General features: G+C 39.1%; 1 protein-coding gene across 50 annotated transcripts in view; it reads right to left on the minus strand.

Moving 5' to 3' along the window:
• Positions 1 to 20650, minus strand: part of SORBS2 (sorbin and SH3 domain containing 2) — a 351659-nt gene that overhangs the window by 43393 nt on the left and 287616 nt on the right. For 33 of the 50 annotated variants that reach the window (XM_058723353.1, XM_058723354.1, XM_058723358.1 and 30 more), the window contains 7 exons: positions 20462 to 20528; positions 19718 to 19762; positions 16766 to 16955; positions 14058 to 14172; positions 6926 to 7084; positions 6122 to 6205; positions 4329 to 4385 (listed from right to left, as the gene is read on the minus strand). In XM_058723353.1, the coding sequence (XP_058579336.1) occupies positions 4329 to 4385; positions 6122 to 6205; positions 6926 to 7084; positions 14058 to 14172; positions 16766 to 16955; positions 19718 to 19762; positions 20462 to 20528 (717 nt within the window). The remainder of the gene's footprint in view (positions 1 to 4328; positions 4386 to 6121; positions 6206 to 6925; positions 7085 to 14057; positions 14173 to 16765; positions 16956 to 19717; positions 19763 to 20461; positions 20529 to 20650) is intronic. The other 17 variants (XM_058723365.1, XM_058723377.1, XM_058723384.1 and 14 more) reach the window with 6 other exon arrangements.

Raw genomic sequence — 20650 nt, forward strand, 5'->3', positions numbered from 1 at the left:
TTCAAAGAGAGATCATGCAACTCGAATTCTACTCTCTTCCTATCTACTTTCTCTTTTGATATAATGCGCTGTATTTCTCTTTGTAACTCAAACTATTCACAAACCAAACATTGCCTGGGGCAAAAAAAAAGTTGTTAACTGCTCCTTCTTGTAGGAAATAGACTGTAAGTAGGAATCTTCTACACTAAGGGATGGTTTGTTGTTTAAAAAAAAATATTTGTAGGCATCATTCGACCCTTATACAACATAAACCTTCTTTATAAATTTTTTTGTCATGTTGCCAGGCGTTACCTTCAAAGTATAACATTTGAGCAGAACTGAGACATCTTTCCTCTGTCAACACAGAGATGGCATTTTAATAATACCACCGAATTTGGTTTGAAATTAAACTAAACTATCTGGTACTTAAATCAGGTACAGACTGACATCTTTCAAATTAGTTAAGTTCAGGGTTAGTTTAAACAAATGATTAATGAACCCAAATATAACCTTTTTATAAACAGAAGTGGGCTTTTAACATTTCCATGAGAAAACCAATTCTCCGTTGTCCATGGTTGTAGGAACAAAGAGAAATAGATAATGCAAAGTGACTCATAATTCCAAATACCTGTTGTACACACCATTTTCATACCCCTTCATTCTGAACAGGACAATGAAACAGATATTAGGCAAAATTATTAGATATGAAGTTTTTACTCCCCATGGCCATCTCCTAGAATAATTACTGAAATACTAAAAGGCAAAAGAGGATCTGTTTTGAGCTCTTGAACATTTGAAATGACACTGCAGAATGAGCGAAAGTAGTTATGGTGCGACGTCTAGAATGTATAGGAAAATGTATACAAGTATATATGTGTAAGACTGTATATGTGTTCGGGCCACATTTGATGATCCATTATTTATCACAAACTTTGGTCTGATGAAGAGCTGAAATTCTAGTTTAAAAATGGCCTTCCGTATGAAAGTTTAAAAACGTCAACCCAAAAGGCAGGATTTGACAGATTTTATTTAAGTTCCTATCACACAGAAATATTTAACCAGAGTGTTAAAAACCTACTTAAGTGGAAACTAAACCACACTTTAAAACCCATTTCTATAACTTTATTTTGTACTTGTAAATTGGCACCAATTAACCAATTAAAATATTAGTATGTAATTTTGAGATTCTTTATGTAGATCAGTCTGACAAGCCCTCTTATGCATAATTCTAAAGTTGGTTCTGTTAATTAATATTTTCATTTAACTTCTTCTTACCGAATGCGAATGGAATCTTGCCCAGAAACAAACAAAAGCACCTTTCTGCAGGAGACTATCGCCCCTCCTTTGAGACGGAAAAGGCATAGTCTAATGTTTTTAATTCCTAGAAAATATTTGGATTCCTAGGTTCTCGACAAATATAAAATTAGAAGAAAGAAATGTGGTCCACTGTCTGATAAATGTACATAATTACTTAACTTGCCGAAGTCTGAATCGTACACTGGAAAAGTGAAAAAAATAAACACTAAATAAGAGGGAAAACAAAGAAGGAAGTGAAGAAAATATTCTGATTTAGAAACATTAACTCCACAAGTCTGCAGAAGAGCAACATCAAATAGCCTCAGAGTATTGCCATCTGTGTAGAGCACAGCATTCACGGAAATGACAAACCACAGTTGATTATCAAAAAGTGTCAATTTCAGAACATCCCTAGGGTGACCAGAGATTTTGAATTGCCAGCTTGGGATGAGCCTAAACAAAACTGTAACATGAGAGAAAACATAGTGTAAGAAGTGAACGCTCTATACTGGTAAATTTATTGTGTTTTAGACTTGGGCAAAGAAATGACAATGATTCCTCCTTGTGCTGGTTTCCGTAATCCAAAAGAAACTGAAGCCAGTTTTATTTACAGTCAAAGGAAGACATTCGATATTAAATTACAAGGAGGAGGTCTAGGTAGATGACCAAGAGAAAAACTTGAAGGATAATTATATAAATGACACTCATTCTGAAATGGAGATTGTGTCCAGAAAAGGGGTTAGCTATTTTACCTATTATGATCTACTATTTACATATTACCATTATTTTAACATACCTAAATTAAGTTCATTCTGATAAAGTATGGACACTGAATCACTCTTTCTGCTAAGTGATCGTGTGATTTAACTTTGCTTAGAAGTCCTTAATTGTTCATCATTAATGCCAGTTTCTCAGTTGTATTGATTAAAAAGTTTGTTATTCATGGCATCTGCTAGGCACTTGATAAATGGTAGCCAGGGTGATATGTAATCAATTACAAATTTTACCAGAAATGTTTTACATAAAGATATTAAAGATAATATCTAGTACCTTAGCAGAGTATTTGTTTACACTCTGAAAAACCATGATGTGAGAGTAATATGCTACAGAATCGTACAACACTCCTTCTCAATTCCAAAGAAATAATGGCAAATCAGTTAAATCATCAGCAAAGTGCTTTTTTTATGTGATTTTTTTTTTTTTTGGCCACTACCATAGCATGTAGAATGTATAAAATTTCTACAATTTTTAGCGCAAGTTATTGTGTAATGTTAATTATAGAACTTATTTTACAAAAATAGTTGACAAGGAATAATATTAAGTAAATAACTTGTTTCTAAAAGATTTGAACTCCAAATACATCTCTTGGATGTGCTAAGAAGTGTGGTATAGAGGAAACCTCATAGAAGTGGAGGTTAAGAGATCTATGTTTTATTTTTAACTTGCCACCCTCTTACCTTGTGATATTGGACATATATGTTTTTAATTTTGGGGCTCTACTTTTCTTGACTTAAAAATGAGTGAGTTGGACTTGGTGATCTCTGAATTTTATTTCACTTCTCTAAGAACCAACCACCTTAAAATCATCCTAGAACTATCTGACCAAAATATCAGAAAAAATATCTGACCAAATTGAATTCCAAAGTAAATTCTTGGGCTCTTCATATGTTGAAATGATACCCTTTATTCAGATGTGAAGGTAACATAACATACAGAATAGAATTGCTTGTTGTATTTGATTGTCTTTAGGCTATAGGCCTGTCTACAAAACATAAGCCTCTAGAAATGACTACATTCAGTAACCTAGAATGCTCTTGATTACTCTATTTTCCTTTTTATTTAATATATAAATATTTTGATTAGTTCTCTGTTTTAATGTACACTATGATGCATAATTTAGAATTGCAAAATTGAAGCTTCAGGAAGTTGGGTATTTTCTTCTGAGACTGTGCCTGCAATTCCAGTTGTCACCACTGTGTGTCAGTAGTACTTCCTGAAGCATAGGTATCTTAGTAGTTTTATTTTCTAGTTGCACATTTTTTTTTTTTACCAAGTTAAGACTTTTTGATGAAAATAAGGTATTTATTAAGTGTCTTTGTATATATTTAGGACCACAGAAAATCTGTGTAAAACCAGTTTATGCACTTTGCTCCCATTCCAGCTACTTCTAAGAATTCCCACACAGAGGCTTTTATATAGCTGATGTTTAGCAAAACTGTCACTTTTGCTTATGTCAACCAGTAAGTCTTAAATATGCTTTCCAAAATAATTTCAATTTTCTTTGCAGAGAGCAGGATAAAATCCTTTGACTCTGGAATGTTTTTTCCTTTTTCATACTCTCTTTGACTAAATCAAATAAAATTTGACATTGCCTGGAATTTTTTTTTTTTTTTTTTTTTTGCCTAGCAGATTGTCATGAGTGATGGCAAATGCATTTCATCTCATATGCCAGTCATAGTCTATTATAGTGGCAGCCTGGATTATAGCATTGAGAAGGATTAGTAATGCCTGTCAAGGGTGTTGAACTGGGAAATCGTGACATGTGTCCCAGTTGTTTGTCAGCCCCATTCTTGATTTTATCTGATGCTAAAATCCACAGATTGTATGTAGGAAAATGAAAGAATTAAAATAAATTTTAAGAATATGTGGGGCATCAACACGTAATTAAGAATCTAAACTGTCATTCTGCACCTCCAAGCACGATGATAAAATGACTCTGCCTAGTATTTTGTGCAATCTGATCAAAACAGGTAGTTGATATATGCGCTAAGAGTGCTACTTTTGATTTTTTAATGATCACACTACAGGACTGTGTTGAACAGTTCCACTGAAAGTTATGGCTGGCATGATTCTTCACCTACATTGCAGAAAGAGCCAACAACTTTGGTATAATTAATGTCTAAGCAATGATACTGTATACGACACAAGGGTGCAAAGGTGGGTGCTCCAAAATAGCTTAGACCCTATGGTCAACTGTTAAAACGCGGATGGTTCAGAATCACAGTAACGGCTCCTAAGAGAGAAATCTGAAAAAGAGAATAATTTGTTTTTACCTCATTGGAAACACCAGAAGAATGATCTTGAACATAGTCCAGAGGCTTTTTAGGAGGCTGGGTGTAGATGCACCACATAAGCAGAAGTGTAGAGATGGAATATGGAGGAGAATCAATGGCAGCAAGGAATGGACATGTGGAAAAGGTGACAACAGTTAGAAACTGAGTGCTGACAGCATCAGATACACATAAAGAGTGCATGAATGGAGCAAAATGGGGGTGGCCCAGGAGGAAGGGTGCAATGTTCGTAAAATATTCTCAAGCACTGGGCAAAATTACTAGTGATTTGATTAGTAAATTTGTAAGTTCATCTCATCAGATCAAAATGAGCACTCCTAGTCTCTAGCCACAGAGGAATGCGAGGTGTATTAAAGGAACATTAAAGGAGCAGGCAGATAGCTGGTGAGTTTCCATGTGTGGCTAAAAATGACTATAGAAAAATGCTGATAATTTATGCTCAGAACAGAAATCGGTATGGTCCCTACAAACCACGTAATCAGTAATAACAATCCGCATAAAATAAAGCTAGAGAATTTTTATTCCTCTAAAATAAAATGCATCTATGTGAATACTTGGATACAAATTAGGAAAAAAATGAGAGAAAACACTTTTCCTGTTAAGTATAGAAATTCTAGGAAAAATCTTTTGGTATATATTTATTTACAGTCACTTTTGATCCAGTTCAATAAGATAAGGAATCTAACCAAGTGTCCCTTGCATTTCAATGGACTAAAGGGATGACTATAACCACCCCCCCACCCGCCCCGCCCCGGAACCAATATATGGTCACTTTATGAGTATGCAAATCAGTATGTGGCATGGTAAAAGAAACATTATGCTCTTTGATCTTCAGTAAAATTCTGTGCAGTGGAATAACTGGTATCTTAGAGAGTTTAAAATCCAGTACCACCAGTAATATAAAAAATATACTGACAAATAACAAATGCACAGCTATTGGTAGATAGAATTCCCCAATAAAACTTAAGGAAGGAAACCGTTATTTAAGGCTTAGGTTGACTATCCCAAGCAGACTATGCAGTTCTCGTAAGGTCTGCCTTTGGCGGGTTTGGGGACAAGATGTTTCACTAGCAAAACTAGAAATCAAGGTCCACAGGGGTTATTTATTTTTCTCTTTCCCTATATTCCTGTGAGTAAATGAGTATTTTATAGTGGGAATATACTGATGATATATTATGGTGGGAATTGCCCAGAGTTTTTCTGTTTGTTTGGTAGACCCGGGTTTAACTTCTGACTCGACCACTTACTGTCTTGTGCAAATTACTTAACCTCTCTGGTCTCCGCTTTCTTCTTATTAGAGGGGCATCCAGAGGACTCACTGAGATAGTGAGTTCAGAACCCAGTGCTCTCCAGGTGCTTGGTCATTCCTCAGCAAATGGGAGCTTTAATAATAGTAATTACTGTTATAAATGCCACAGTACTTCCTGTGATTGAACGAGACCAAAAGGGACTGTAAACAAATATGAATCTTCAATAAATCTGCAACAGTTGTCTAACTATTCCAGGACAAGACCTGTCTCAGCATTTTGAATTTGTTTGGATAGAAAGTAAGTCTAAGGCATGGTGTGGGGTAACGAGAAGCTGCATAGGAGGTGTCTGGGCATGTTTAACCCTTCGGTACAGAAGTGAATGTGGGCTCAGCTGTACCGAATTTGCATATGCAGCACAGGTTCGGCTCTTGTTCTGTGAATGGCACCTATCTCTTCCGAGAATAGTATGTTTTATCAAACAACATTCCCCTAATTTTCTTACATTAATAGTCTGGCCTCACTTACCGGGCGTCCAAACTCCAGTTCTGAAAAGAATTTATACCAGGGCTCATTTTCTAAATCTATGTCATCTGGATTTATGCGATCATTCTGGAGCAGATGTGAAGGAAAAGGGAAGGAAAAGGCACACTGAGCTGAGTGAGGGAAACGCCGTGTGGTATGAAAAACACGCACGCGCATTCGTACGCAAACAGGCACCGACTCATCCAACGAATCTCAGCAGGACGAACAAAGGAAGTAAAGTAAAATGAGTAAAATCAGGATATGAAGATGAGCTTCGATGGCATCACCTAGGCCCCTAGTCACTTTCTCTGTCCACCTCTGTCCTCTCTTTTGAGTTTTCTCCTTAGCTGGAGGCATAAACCATGAAAAACTCTGTGAGCGAAAAGAGCACGGGGAGCACACCTCAAAGAGGCTAACTTTAGCCTATTAAAGTTAAAATAGACTCAACTAAGCCACCGAGGAGCTCATCCGGGTGAGTCACGCCACCGCCCCTGCCCTCACTGATCCCAGCGTGTAAGCCTGCAGTCTGCAGACAGTTTGCTTGGGTGCAGATATAGGGAGAGCCTGGCGGGGAGGGGAGGGCAAAGGTGGGGAGCGGGGTGAGGGGGAGGAGTGAGAGGTGCTGGGAGGCGGTTAGGGGTCGACTGGCATGAAGAACCTGGGGTCTAGTTGGGAAAGAAAGGGGCAGCAAGGTGGAGGTGGTGGTGAGTAGCTGGGATCTGATTGTCCTCTTAACCTCTGCAGAGTGAGGGCCACCCCTGAGCTTCCCGAGGGGCATTAGAAGGGGTAAAGAAGGAAGGAGCTCACCCAGATGGGGGAGAGAGCCGGGGTGCGCGGGCTTGGAATGGGGAGGCCAGTCCTGGGCGGAGGGGAGGGGCTACCAGTTACTCCTCCATGTGGTGAGACAGAAAGAGGCTTCAGGCCAGGTTCCCTTGGAACAGGTGTCGGAGTTGTTGGGAGAGGGGGCTGCAAGAAAGAGGGGCGAAGGAAACACTGATTGATTAGATGGAGGTTCTTGATGCCACGAAGAGGATGTCAGTTAGCACAAGGAAATGTTTCAGAAAAGGCAAGATGTCCCTTGGGAGACCCAGAGAACTTAGGAATGGTCTGGAGCACTGACAAGTTGTGAAGACAAGGAGCCTCCCAGAAAGTAAAGAATGATCATGCTTAATGAGCTACCCCAAGTATCCACTTCTATCTGTCTACCTTGAGCTGGAGAAATGGATTTGGATGGGGTTGGGTTTTCACAGTAGTTGGCTAAGGGTGGGGAGAGGCTGAACAATGGAGTCCCACTCTGATTTGGTTGACACGCTGGTTTAGAGAAAAAACCAATTTTTATAACCGACTTTCTCCCCTCTGGTGGTTTCTGAATATTGTATTCAAGATAGAAAAACTAGGAGTGTTAATATTAGCAGTTGGAGAAAATACATACAATTGCTTTAGTAATAGAAAAAAACAGACGTGGAACATTTGCTTTCTCCAACGATATCCTTAATGCTTTTGCATAATATATGCTGATCAGACTGATTCAGGCTGGCGATTACATACTAAATGAAAATGCTTAAAGTATTACAGATGGGTTATTGCTTCTTGGATAAATTATTACATGACACTAATCAAACATGGTACAATTTGACAGTGATATTTTAAGTCAGGCACACACACACACACGCACACACACACGCACACACCAGCGCCCTAAAAGCCATCCACCATGTCCAGAAGAGGACATATTCTTGGTAATATTGAGGGCTTTGAGATACTCCACAAACAAAAGCGATTATTTTGACATTAGCTTGTCGAAGCCTTTTACTGACTTTTTGAATTCCCAATCATTTTGTTAATAATATACAGTCTGTGTGCAACGATCAGTTATAATCAAAGTAATTTTAGAGATGTGCTTTTTATTTCAATATTTTATAATAGGAGATTATAATAGTAGCTATAGACAATGAGGGAGAAATTTGAGGCATCATAACAAAATAGTGAAAGGGCCTAAGTTCTCCAAAATTTGCAATGGTCGTGATGATAAAGACTGTGTAGTAACTCTGGGGATTATTTATGGTGGAATGCTAAGTGATAAAAGCCAAATATGATCATGTGCTTGTACAGCGTTTACACTGATATCACGAAGTCTGTGTCTGGGTGAGCACAGGAAGAAAACACACACATCCACAAAGAAACCACAATGGTGTTCTGGTGTTGAGATTGTTCTTTTCCTTCTTTTAAAATACTATTTTGCTTTCCTGTTATAATGTGGAGAACATCCTGTAATTACTATGGGAAATGTTGCAGAAAACTTGATTCAATTTACACTTGATTCAATAGGATAAAAGGACTCACTGAGGTTTCAGTATTAGTAAAATACTGTTTTTCTCCAATTATCATTTAGATAATAGCTGCGGCTTATGACTATTTTATGGAATAGTTCTATTGGAGCAGATTTTTGGGGTAATGGGTATTAGAATTTTCTAGTAGTTTTTGTTGTGTCTCTAGAGGCCTAGTACTTCTTCCAGAAGAAAATCAATCTTTGGTTCTTTCAAATATCATTGTTTCTAGTATTATATACTTAGTAATATTACTAATTCTTATTCTATAATCTCTGCTTTCATGTACAGTATTTTGTTTTGCTAAAGGGAGATAGCAGTTTCTCTTAGAGGAAACAAATTTGTTTAAAAGTATTTTGAACAGCAGAGGGCAGCAAATTTACTAAACACATAAGTATATTTACCAGTGGTTACAACTTCACTTTGACTTCCACCTTAAGAAACTGTATAACCAACAGATATACAAACTCCTGATTTATGGAGATATATTTCTGTGACAGAATGTGGAAGAGGGAGAATATCTACCTTCCTGCATCATATCTTAAAATGACAGTGTTTCATGAATTATGGTTTTGTAGATTGAAAATTTAATTTACAGTCTCATTGGGCAACTATCTAGAGCCATGCCAATAGAAATGAGCAGAGAGAATGCCTCAAACAATGGTAATTGGCAATTATCTATAACTTTGGAACTTAATGAAAGGCACATACTTGAGTACAGACTTGATGGTAAAGAAATGGAAATGACAGAGTAAGAATTGTCTTTTCACTGTGGTTGACCTATTGGATCCCTTTGGTTCCGCAACAATGTCATGTATTACGTAGCCATCTAGATCCATGGCTGAGGTACATAGAGGCCTCACAAAAGTTAGTGATACATATACAGATGGTCAGCCAGCAGAAATACACAAATACACACTCACAATCTCACTAAATCGTGCATCACCTGGAATCTCAGGTTCCACGCGTAACCTGAAAGTTCCTTTGAGTTGTTTGACACCAATGGGAACACTGAAAAACTCACTTAGGAAGCGTGGTTATGCTTTACTCTAATTGCCCATTAAAAACAACAAAAAAGCAGATATACCGTTGCACATCTTTCTAACCTTTTTGGTTCTCATTTTGAAAAACCCAGCAAATCTGTGCTTAAAACAAATGTCATGTACCAGTGCCAGAGGAAGTATTTAAGAAAACCTGAAACTATAAATCAGACAGGATTCTTATTTAAAGGCAACCAGTGGGGAACACTTTTTAAAGTTTTTGTGTTTTCTATAGTTTCAAACCATTTAGTTGCTTTTGGGGTTATAGAACTCTACGATTCTCCGTATTCTCACTGCAGGCATAGAATTTTGATGTGTTGTTCCAAACGAAAAGAAGTGCTAACGTAACTTAGTTCTTCAAAATTTATGCTCATGAGAGTTTAAAGCTTTGATGGCATTCACTACTATGTTTTATATTTATTGTGGTTCCACAATCGATGATATACATAATTGTCAGCTGGGATCATTCCTTATGGTTCAAACCATCGGATAGAACTCCCCAAATTTTTGTACTTTAAGCTTTGACAATCTTCACTGATAAGGAAGTGTAAATTCACTGAGGGTTTGCATTGCATTTCAACTCTGCACAGTGCTTGTGATGATTTTTTCTCTCTGCTTTTATCATTCTGTGCTAAGTTATTGTAGAGAAAGGTAATATCTTCATATTGTTTTCTATTTTATCATGTGTAGAGAGGTCCTGAGTAAGTGCTTACTTTACTTTACTTTACTTTACTTTACTTTACTTTACTTTACTTTACTTTACTTTGGGCTCACCTATAAATATATCCAGGCCAGATGGGATGTCAAGTTTTTATCAATATAATCTCAGCAGAGAGTTTTGTGATTGCCTTATGGAATAAATTGTGGTTCAAGTCAGTTAAAGATAAATTCCTGGTAATTGCAAAGTACGTTTGCAGATCAAATGTTAGGCCCTTTTAATCAGTGTTTTCAAGTTCATAGTCAAATGAATATCTACATGCTTCAAAAAGTTGCATTGACCTTTATGTTCCTGTTAAAAATAAAAATGCGTATTTCATTGATTCCTAAAGAAGAAGGGGATCCCTTTGGCCAGAGTCTGGGTAAAGACTTTTATTCAAATAGTAACGCCTCTTCTGCCCACCTTGTCCTTACTCCATGGAATCATGGAATTTGTGAGCCACGGTTACGAATAGCAGTGTGTCAAAGCTATTGTGTGTGCTGTGATGGAGACCCACTGTGCCTTTTGTCACTAAGAATATATCGACTTCATAGAGAAGCAACAAAACAGGGATTCTGTCTCACCAGTTTTACCCACTAACCACAAGGGTAAAACCTATATTCTTTCATGCACTTATTAGTTCGATGACTATTCACTAAATGAAACACCCATCATGTGTGCTAAGTGCTAGCGGGCTAGGTAATGGGGATACAACGGGTGCACTAGACATGGTCCTGCCTTCAAGGTGCTTAACATCCAGTGAGGGACACAGACAAGTAAACAGGCCATTACTATTCAGTGTGTGAGGAGGAAATGTGTGCTACAGACACACAGGAGGGAAGCTTTACACCCGGGGTGGAGGAGTCAGTGATGATGCCCTGGGGAAAAGAGACAAGGCCACGGGTGAGATGGGATTTTCCAGTGAAGAGAGAGGTGATGGAAAGAGCTTTTCCCTCCTGGCGGAGAGAAAGCCTGTGCAAAAGTCCAGGAAGGCAGAAATTGAAGGCTGTCTGTCTAGCTGGAATATGGTTAGTAGGCAGGAAGAGATATGAGGCTGAAAAGGTCAGCAGGAACCCAGATCACAAGGTTTTTTGGAAATTACATTAAGAAATTTGGATTTTGCTCTAAGGATACTTGAGAGCCAGGAGAAAGTTTTGAGAAGGAAGTTTTATAAAGTTTCATAAAGATTGCCCTAACTGTGGGGCGCCTGGGTGGCTCAGTTGGTTGAGCTTCCAACTTCGGCTCAGGTCATGATCTCATAGTTCGTGGGTTCGAGCCCCACATAGGGCTCTGTGCTGACAGCTCAGAGCCTGGAGCCTACTTCAGATTCTGTGTCTGCCTCTCTCTCTCTGACCCTCCCCCACTTGTGCGCTCTCTCTCTCTCTCTCTCAGAAATAAATAAACCTAAAAGAAAAAGAAAAAGATTTCCCTAGCTGTGGTGCAGAGACTGGACTGGATAATTAGGGAGAATAATTGGGTGGCTGTCACTGTAATCTAGGCAATGGGTACATTGTGGACCAGAAGAAGGGTTATCTGTAGCATATGTCCTAGTGGTAGGACTTTGAGATCTTTGGGGGAGAAGGGAATCCAAGATAACACTTGGGAAGACTGGGCAGAGGAGGGGGTCATCTAGGAATTCAAAAAGGCAACAGAAAATTACCAAGAGGTTGTGTATAATTTACAAAAATTAAATAGGAGAGGAGCAAAGGGATGCTCACACACCATCTTGGGGTAAAAAGATGCAGGAGAGCATTCCATTGAAACCCTGAAGTTTTGTCTGTGTGCTTTTACATCACTCTGATTTAGTAAATCTGCTCTTCATCCTCTGTATCTTGTGGGTATCTTTAGATACTCCAGAATTGTACGTAAACTACATCAGTATATAGACAGTCTCTGAGATACCACTGTGCACTTAGCCTTTTGGATTGTTTTCTAATTTAGAGAGCCAATGAGAATGAATTTCAGGATCGATGAAAAGAAAAAGAGGATAATAGCTTGGTCCTAGAATAAAAAAGCCTGGCCAAAATTACGTAGACTCCTCGCCCAAATCCTTTTTGCATAATGCTGGCCCCCAGCAAAATTGTTCAGGAGGAGTAGAAATGTTGATTCTTTCTGTCTCTCCATAAGGTATCTATTCTCATTTCCTTCCATTCCTTCCCCTCTTTTTCCTGTGGCTGCAGAGCCCTATCTGTACCCAAATCTCCAGCAATACAAATACTTCCAGAACTTTCGGTTCTTCTTAAAATACAAGTCTGACTCTGCACACCCATTAAATGAAAGACTCAAAGTTCCTCAAGATAGAGTCCGTGTCTTGTTCACTACTGTGTCCCTAGCACCATGCTTAGCACATAGTTGGTGCTCAGTAAATGTTGAATGAGTAAATAATAGAAATATCCTGGTGAGGAAGCTTCTAAAATCAATCCTGTTGCCTGAGATCACAGCTACTCAAGTGTTCCAATATAATCACAATGTTCTTATGCATTCTTAGAATGATTATTAATGAGCCTTTTATTATTTATATTTAAATCGGAGTCTCATTGTTGTGCATAATTATTTTGCTGTTTTCAATTTTATGCAATGGTCACATTGTGGTTCACGCAATTCTCATCCCAGACATTTCAACGTGTCCTGATATTCAATCATATAACCTAGTAAATGGGTTGTAAGTTTGCACTAAGCCTGCAAACCAATGGTGTTCCTTTTTTTTTTCTTTCAGTTTTTGGTTTTTTTTGGTGAAGTTCTGTTACCCTAAAAGATGTGGGTTATTTGAAGAAAAGCAAAGATGGCTTAGATAAATATTATGCGTGAATTATGTGATTATAAGGTTTTTGAACATGTTTCTCAAGAACATAACCATAAGTACAGGGTTTCAAAAGCTAAATGCAGGATGCTTATGTTGGGTGTGGTAAGGCAAAGGTTTCCAATCAAATTTCAGGGCTGGCCTTGCATTATATATAATAATGTGCTTTCTTGGATACTCTTAAGGGAGTAAACAAAGACAACTCTCCTTTTCCTGTTCACTGACACCACCCCAAATTCTTCTAAGGCAAAGAGGAGAGTAAATTGCAAATGGCTGTCTAGAAGCAGGTTTTGATAGAAATGCGAAGGAATCATAGTTTCAAAGGGATCCTGTGGGGACTTATCTAGGAAGGAAAGCAAAGGACTTGGAAAGGAGGATGGAGGGAAATAAAAACCAAGACCGAGGAATAACCTGTTTGTTAAATTGCACTTTGAAGCGGCAAGTGGCTCTTTTCAAGTTTATATCTCTTTTTGTTTGCATATATTAAATAACTAGCAAAATTTCTGCATAGTTAAATATAATCTTGATCCATTAGATTGACAATCAGGAAGCTTGAGGCTTGGTAACCTGAGAGAGATTTAATAAGAATCAATTAAAACAACTGTTTTTTTTTTTTTTTTTTGAAAGGCATTTCATAAATTTCCCCTTAATCCAAAGAAATATTAAGCAACAGATACGGAAGCCAAGGGATGGAACTGTGTGGGTTCATTTGTATCAGAGAGACTAATGAATGATTTTTCTCATTAGCAATGGAGACTAGCAATTAAGACTAATAAGACAAGCCATTAGTTACGAATTTTTTAAAAAATTAAGCTCAGGGCCATGATGAGGCCCAGCTATAGTTATATGCAAATGGATCCCATATTTGGTTGGTAGGGGCAATAAATTAGAGCATGTGTCTTCAATTCTCAGGCAATATGCACGAATCGTGATACAAAATAAACTTGATTTTTAAATAATGCCAAATACATAGATTACGTTTGAGACAAAAATTACTAAACGATACAGAATTCAGGTCTACTTGGGAACCCAGAAGCCTAGAGAACTGGCATTCTGTTGAATGGCAAGTGCTTACTGGTCTTTCGTGCTGCAGAATTGATGACTTCCCAGGTTCATACTCAAAAATACTCCTTGGCTCAGAACGAAACTTTCTTGTGTCCACTTTTCTGTCTGGCGGATCCCAGTCATGCCTAGAAATAAACAACAAATTACATATAAAATAATTCTCTATGCCTCAAGCTGTTCTATAAAACCATTGGCTATCTGTTTACAAAGTTAATTTTAGTATCGAGTTTTAAAAAGTATCTCAGGATAAAAAGTTAATCTGCATAACATACCCCATTTATATGTTGTCTTACATAAGTGATTTAAAGAAAGACTTTTATTTCATATTCTATTTTCCTCTATTTTTTTTCTCTCATAAGCGACTACCCTGCTGGCTCCGTAACTCACACGAGGGGTTTATAGACGCGCATGCTGCCAGTGATCTGCCTGTAAACCCTTGGGATCATGTACAAATAGCAGCTGTGTATACTTGTGTTTAGAATAGGTGGCGGTTATGTTCCATTGAGTTACGTGAGTTTTGCACCACTCTGTGACCGGGCATCCTTGATCCAAAGTGACAAGGAGTAATGCACACGCCATGTTTCATCTTATTTATCCTACAAATGGCATCCCAGTGTGTCTGTGAAAAGGACAAAAGTGTCCCTTGGATCGCCATCCAGAGAAGCAAGCTGTGTGGTAGGGCAGAGCCTCCTTTGGTCTTACCCTTGAAAAACCAGAGTGAGACAGCCATCCTATTGCATAAGAGACCTTGGAAGCAGCACTTTTTCCTGAACTAATATCCTTCAAAAGGCGGTCACCGAGGGACTTTGAAAGTAAAGCTTTTCTAGGTAGCCAGGGCTATAGAAGGCTTCCTTTGTGAGGATCTTTTTTCTGCGAGAAGAATTTTCTGACTATAGATGGGAGCAATTCTGACCCATGGAATGAGATTAAATTCTCACTCTGAAGCACACTGGAAATAGAAATGCTTTAAGAGACAGGACAATTGGGGACAAGTCCTGGCTTACCAGTAACTGATGACTGATATTCAACAGATAGTATTTTGAGCATCACATGAGACAATGTATGTGAAAGACGTCTAGAAATTTTTAAGAGATTATCATATTTCTTAATGAGAGATTTATTTCCACTAAACATAGAACATATAATACATTTAAATTTGAGTTAATTTTGGTTCTCTTTAAGTGGCAGAGATACGATTTTGTGTCTAGACAATTATGTCTCAAATTTAAGACATCACACTTACAAACCTATAGTCTATCACGAGGAGACTGGTATTAAAGTGAGGATCTCTTCATACATGATGTATATCTATTTTCATATCTCATACCCAATTTGATCACCAGTTACTCTTAATGGTACAATGACATGTTGAATATAATATTTATGGGATGTTGATGATAGGTGGATGCTTAAAAATTAGTACTGATGCTAAATAATGCTTATTTTTTCATTAATTGCTGTATCTCATGAGCTATGACTTTAATCAGAGCTGAGTTGGGACATACTGGCTTATGAGCTGAATAATTTAATTTTCTAAAACAGTTGATTTCTCTCTAAAATGGGTTTAAAGTAGAACAAACCTCATTGAGTCATTCTCAGAATTACATGATATAATCCAGGAAAAGCACTTAGCATAGTGCTTGGCTTATCGTGAGCTCTCAATAAAGGTTACCTGTAAGTAGGATTATTAGTCATAATCCTAATTTAAAAAATGCACAGTAACAGTGTGTTTATAAATTTTTATTTTCGTGTAAATAGTTTCTATAAAAACATTTCAGTGGGGAAATGAAAATTAGTATCATCTTGAAAAGCTGGTATAAATGAGTCACAGATAGACACTTACTAACTAATGCCTTATTTATTATTTATTAATAATTTTGCCTGCTTTCAAAGAGAGGCTTTTGTGTATGAGAGGGGAAATTTTAAGTAATGAATAGACCTAACATTTTGAATCTGAGGAAAATGAAAACGGCATAATCTCTGACATGCTATGCCAAAGGAAGTACATGTCCGTTATTTTTATTTATTTATCTTCTGATATGCATTTATTGATCAAAAAGTAGAGATTGTGCACATGCTTTTTTGTTTTAATTTTTTAACGTTTATTTTATTTTTGAGAGAGAAAGAGACAGAGTGCGAGCAGGGACGGGGCAGAGAGAGAGAGGGAGACACAGAATCCGAAGCAGGCTCCGGGCTCCCAGCTGTCAGCACAGAGCCCGATGTGGGGCTCGAACTCATGAACCACAACATCATGACCAGGCACCCTGAGATTGTGCTCATGTGATTATGATATTATGAGCCAAGATTGTGAAAACGTTTGGGGCGCCCGGGTGGCTCAGTCAGTTAAGCATCTGACTGTGGCTCAGGTCATGGTCTCACCCCTTGTGAGTTGGAGCCCCGCATCGGGCTCTGTGCTGACAGCTCGGAGCCCGGAGCCTGCTTTGGGTTCTGTGTCTCCCTCTCTCTCTGCCCCTCCTCTGCTCGCACTCTGTCTGTCTCTGTCTCTCAAAAATAAATAGACATTAAAAAAAAAAAAAAAGATTGTGGAAGTGTTTGTCACAATCCCAACAGGGGAGGTCAACATGGCATATATGTTGACTAATAAGGTTATACGCGCAGTATCTTGCTAAGGTAAGCACTGACTCTTCTACGGAGTGCCATCCCGGCTTACTTGTGTCCTAAACTAAACAGAGGCCACTTCTGGGGAAAATGCCTTACTTTTCCGTCGAAGATCGATCTCTTGGTCGAAGTGGTGGAACTGGAGGAGGAACGTGCGGGGGAGGGATGGGGGAGGAGGCATCCTTAAAGACATCAGTGCCGTTGTCCGAGTGGCTTTTGGAGAGGGGTCTGTAGGTCTGGGTCTTTGCAGCAGGATGTGACTGAGCGCTGTAGGGTGAGTTGTACAGGCCTATCACGAAACACAGCACAATAAAACAAACAGAAGCAGAAAAACATTTTAAAAGTGCATTAAATTGTTTATACCCCACAAAACATCCAATGATTTTACCCCAGTTTTTATCGGCAAGCATATTCATCACGCGTGCATCAGGTGGTATGTTCTTAATCGATTTATCAATATTATTAATCTATTAATCATTATTAATATATTAATTTATTAGCGATAGGTTCTGTACAGAATCATTGATTGCAGTAAATCTTCGACAGTCATTTTTAAATTAGTAATGATTCAGACTGGTATTAGGTATAAATCTACAGATACTCAGCAAATTTTCTCCTGGATAATATAAACAAATAACATAGTTAAGGTTTCAGGGGAAGATTAAAAATAGTTCATAGAACTGTTTCCAAATATCTTCTATTACTTTAAAAGCTCTGATTTACCTGTGATAATTGACATGTTAATTGCAATCACGCAAAATATAGTTTTTCAATTTTTTATTTTAGTTTATTTTTTTTTACAGAGTATGCATGAGTGGGGAGAGGGGCAGAGGAAGAGGGAGAAAGAGAATCCTAAGCAGGCTGCACGCTGCTCAGCCTGGAGCCCAACGTGAGGCTTGACTCAGGACTCGATCCCACGACCCTGGAATCATGACCTGAGCCAAAATCAGGAGTCAAGATGCTCCAGGGACTGAGCCACCCAGGTGCCCCAGTCAAACAAAATATTGAGCAAGTTGTATATGTGCTGTGCAAGGCTCAAGGACACAAAATCCTCAGCAAGCTTGTTGTATATCTGAGGAAATGAGACACGAATAGAATGGTGATTGCAAATAATTGGTAATCTGACAAAGGCCAGATGAGGAAAATGCATATGAGGAATGAAACATTTTAGAGGATGGTGGATTGGTCAGAGAAGATATTATGGACCAGATGGCACTAGGATGAGCCCTGGAGAACTGGTTTGGGTGGGTCGGGGAAGAGGGAAGCAGAGATGGCTCAGGAAAAAAAAAAGAGGCAAGACATAGCACAGTGGGACTCAGGGTTTGTAGAGAGGGAAGAGGCTAGTTACATTGCTTCGTCTACCAATTAAACGGCAAAACTATCTCAAAAGGGCTCTGCAAGGTTATATGTAACTATTACTCTTCAATTTATTAATTACTAATGGCTACAGAATTTCAATAGTAAAGATAATAATAAAAATTCTGAATTTCCTGCCACCTCAGACTTGTGAGTTAAGTCACTTTTCACTCATCTGCTTCTCCTGAGGGTCCGTACAACTTGCCACGACAAATGGAAAGACAGTGTCTACACGTACTGCTTTGCTTGGGTTCCACGGTCAGACGTCAATTGTACAGCTTGTTAAAAACATAAGAGGCCCAAAATGGAGTCACTTATGCTAAGCACCCCCGTCACCCAGTGGAGACTTAATTATAGTTTTGAGCAGAAATGGCCTCTTAAACCAGACAGTCAAGCATCGCCTGACCAGCAGGGGTGAGGTCATCTCACTCACAGACCCCTGCCCTCCCTTAAAGCAAAAGGAACCTTGCAATAATCTCCTTTTTTTTTTTTTTTTCCTAGTGTAACTTCCTTGTTTGGCTCCCTTCTGCCTAGAAAAGCCTTTCATTTTGTACAGCTCCTCAGGGCTCCTTTCTATCGGCTAGATTGGATGCGGCCGCATTCGTGAATCGTGGAACAAATCCAATACTATCTTTAAAATTTACTTGGCTGAATTTTGTTTTAGAACAAGCTAAACACGGGAGGTGAGTTTGGAGTACCTGTGGCTTGGGATACAAGTTGAGGGAAAGATTTTACTGGGCTTCCTGCTGTCACCTGGAAGAGTGAGGACCTAAATATCAGAGGTCTTGCAGCTTGCTAAGCTCATTCTGCCTGTTTTTTCTTCTCTGTTTGTCTTTGGAGACTCTTGGCAGAGTCCCTGACAGTTAAAGGGCCTGAGTGCTGGCCTTCAGGCAGCAAGGAGGGAAGAACCTTATGCAGGCCTGAGGCCAGGCTGGCCAGGGGACCCCTTACAAGGGTGCAGGTGAACAGCCTGAGCCTCAGAGCCTACTCTCAAGAAAGGAAACCGTTCAACAGTCACTAGCCTGGGGCTGAGTGGTGACAGGAGGCCCTATATAGGATCCCCTAATGTGACGTTTAGGGGAAAGGGAAGCATTTTGTGGGGATCCCTCACTCCGGCCCTGCAACCATTTCACAAGATACCAATGCCCTCAAATACAAGTAGAAAACGCCCAGAATTGAAGTCATGCCATTATGACTGTTGGCGACTCTGAGTCAGAAAAGTGGCCTCAGCAGAGTGGGATTTTTAAAAATCCTTCAATGAATGGTTGCATTTTGGGAGCAAAAGCATGGACAAAGTCACAAAATACTTTTGCTTGACTCGTTTTTTTGTGAAGCGTATCTGAAAGATCTTACGCAATTGTGATCACTCTCTCTGCTGATAAAAAGAGATCTTTATCTTATTTTGTACCCCAGTTACAGTGTGTTCTTTCAAGCCGTCCTTCATACTTTGGTTAAACATTCCTGAAGCTGCAAATAAACGGACAGTGTGAGAATGAAGGAGACAAAACAGTATTAGTTCTCATTTCCATGGGAAAAGATCGATCCTTTTGTTATGCATGCTTTGAGAAAAGAAAAAAGAAAAGCATCCTCTTAATTGTCTACACTGAAAACATGCGCTCAAACAGTGGTAACACAGTGAGTGGGAAGTGATTCCAAGCATACGGTATTCATTGCGAGCAAGGAACCCCGTCCTACCTGCATTATATGTATAAGGAGTATTATACATGTCTGTGTCATCATCTAGAAAATGAAACATAAATATCATGGTAATACACGTTCGGTCACCATATCGTAACAAGACAGTAGAACTTCAGAGAAACAAAAACAATTTGGTAGAAAACCAGGGTCTCTTGCCTGGTGCATAACACCATTTTTCGAATTTTCTAATACTGCTTTGTTCCCGAGCTGCTGCGGTTTGACCTCGCTGGTCCGTAACATATTTGCTGGGTTGCCCTCTCCCCAGCATGCAGGGCCAGGGCTTTTTCCTCACTTCCTGGGGCAGCCTTCTCTTCTGAATCATGAATTTCCTCCGGAAGTGCTTTCGAGATCTTTTGTCAAGCTGGTGAGACCTACCTCTGCTTTCTCTCTCTCTCTCTCTCTCTCAATCAGCAGCTGGCATGGGTGGACAGAGGAACAATGACAGCGCCACACCCCACACCACGCCAGACTGTGGCTGGGGAGGGAGGAAGGGACCAGAGCACCTGGCACCCCTCCAGGGCCACCTAATAAGAGGCTTCTTGGCAGCTCAGGGGTGAGGCAGCAGCTCAGGAGTCTGTGACTTGAGGACGGTAGAAGGAAAACAAGGAGGAATGTTGAAAGAGGGACCGCCATGGAGTAGCTAGGGTCTTAACGTTTTGTGTGAACCTGAACTCTACAGGAGGATACATATATACTCTTTGGCCTGGAGGATCCGATCAGAAAACAGAACAACACACATACCCGGCTTGTGTACCATGTGGATCTGCTTGAACATCGTCTTGTACCAGTCCTTCGGTCTGTCAACTGTCTGTAAGAGAGAATGTTCAGTAGTTACAAAACCGGTGCTGAGTCAACACTGCTTGCCCCTCCACGTTTTTCTTTCTTCATTTTATCTTTTCTAATAGCAGGTTTCTGTCTGTGATTACAAAA

Source organism: Neofelis nebulosa, chromosome 3 (genome assembly GCF_028018385.1).
Source record: "Neofelis nebulosa isolate mNeoNeb1 chromosome 3, mNeoNeb1.pri, whole genome shotgun sequence".
NCBI lineage: Eukaryota > Metazoa > Chordata > Mammalia > Carnivora > Felidae > Neofelis > Neofelis nebulosa.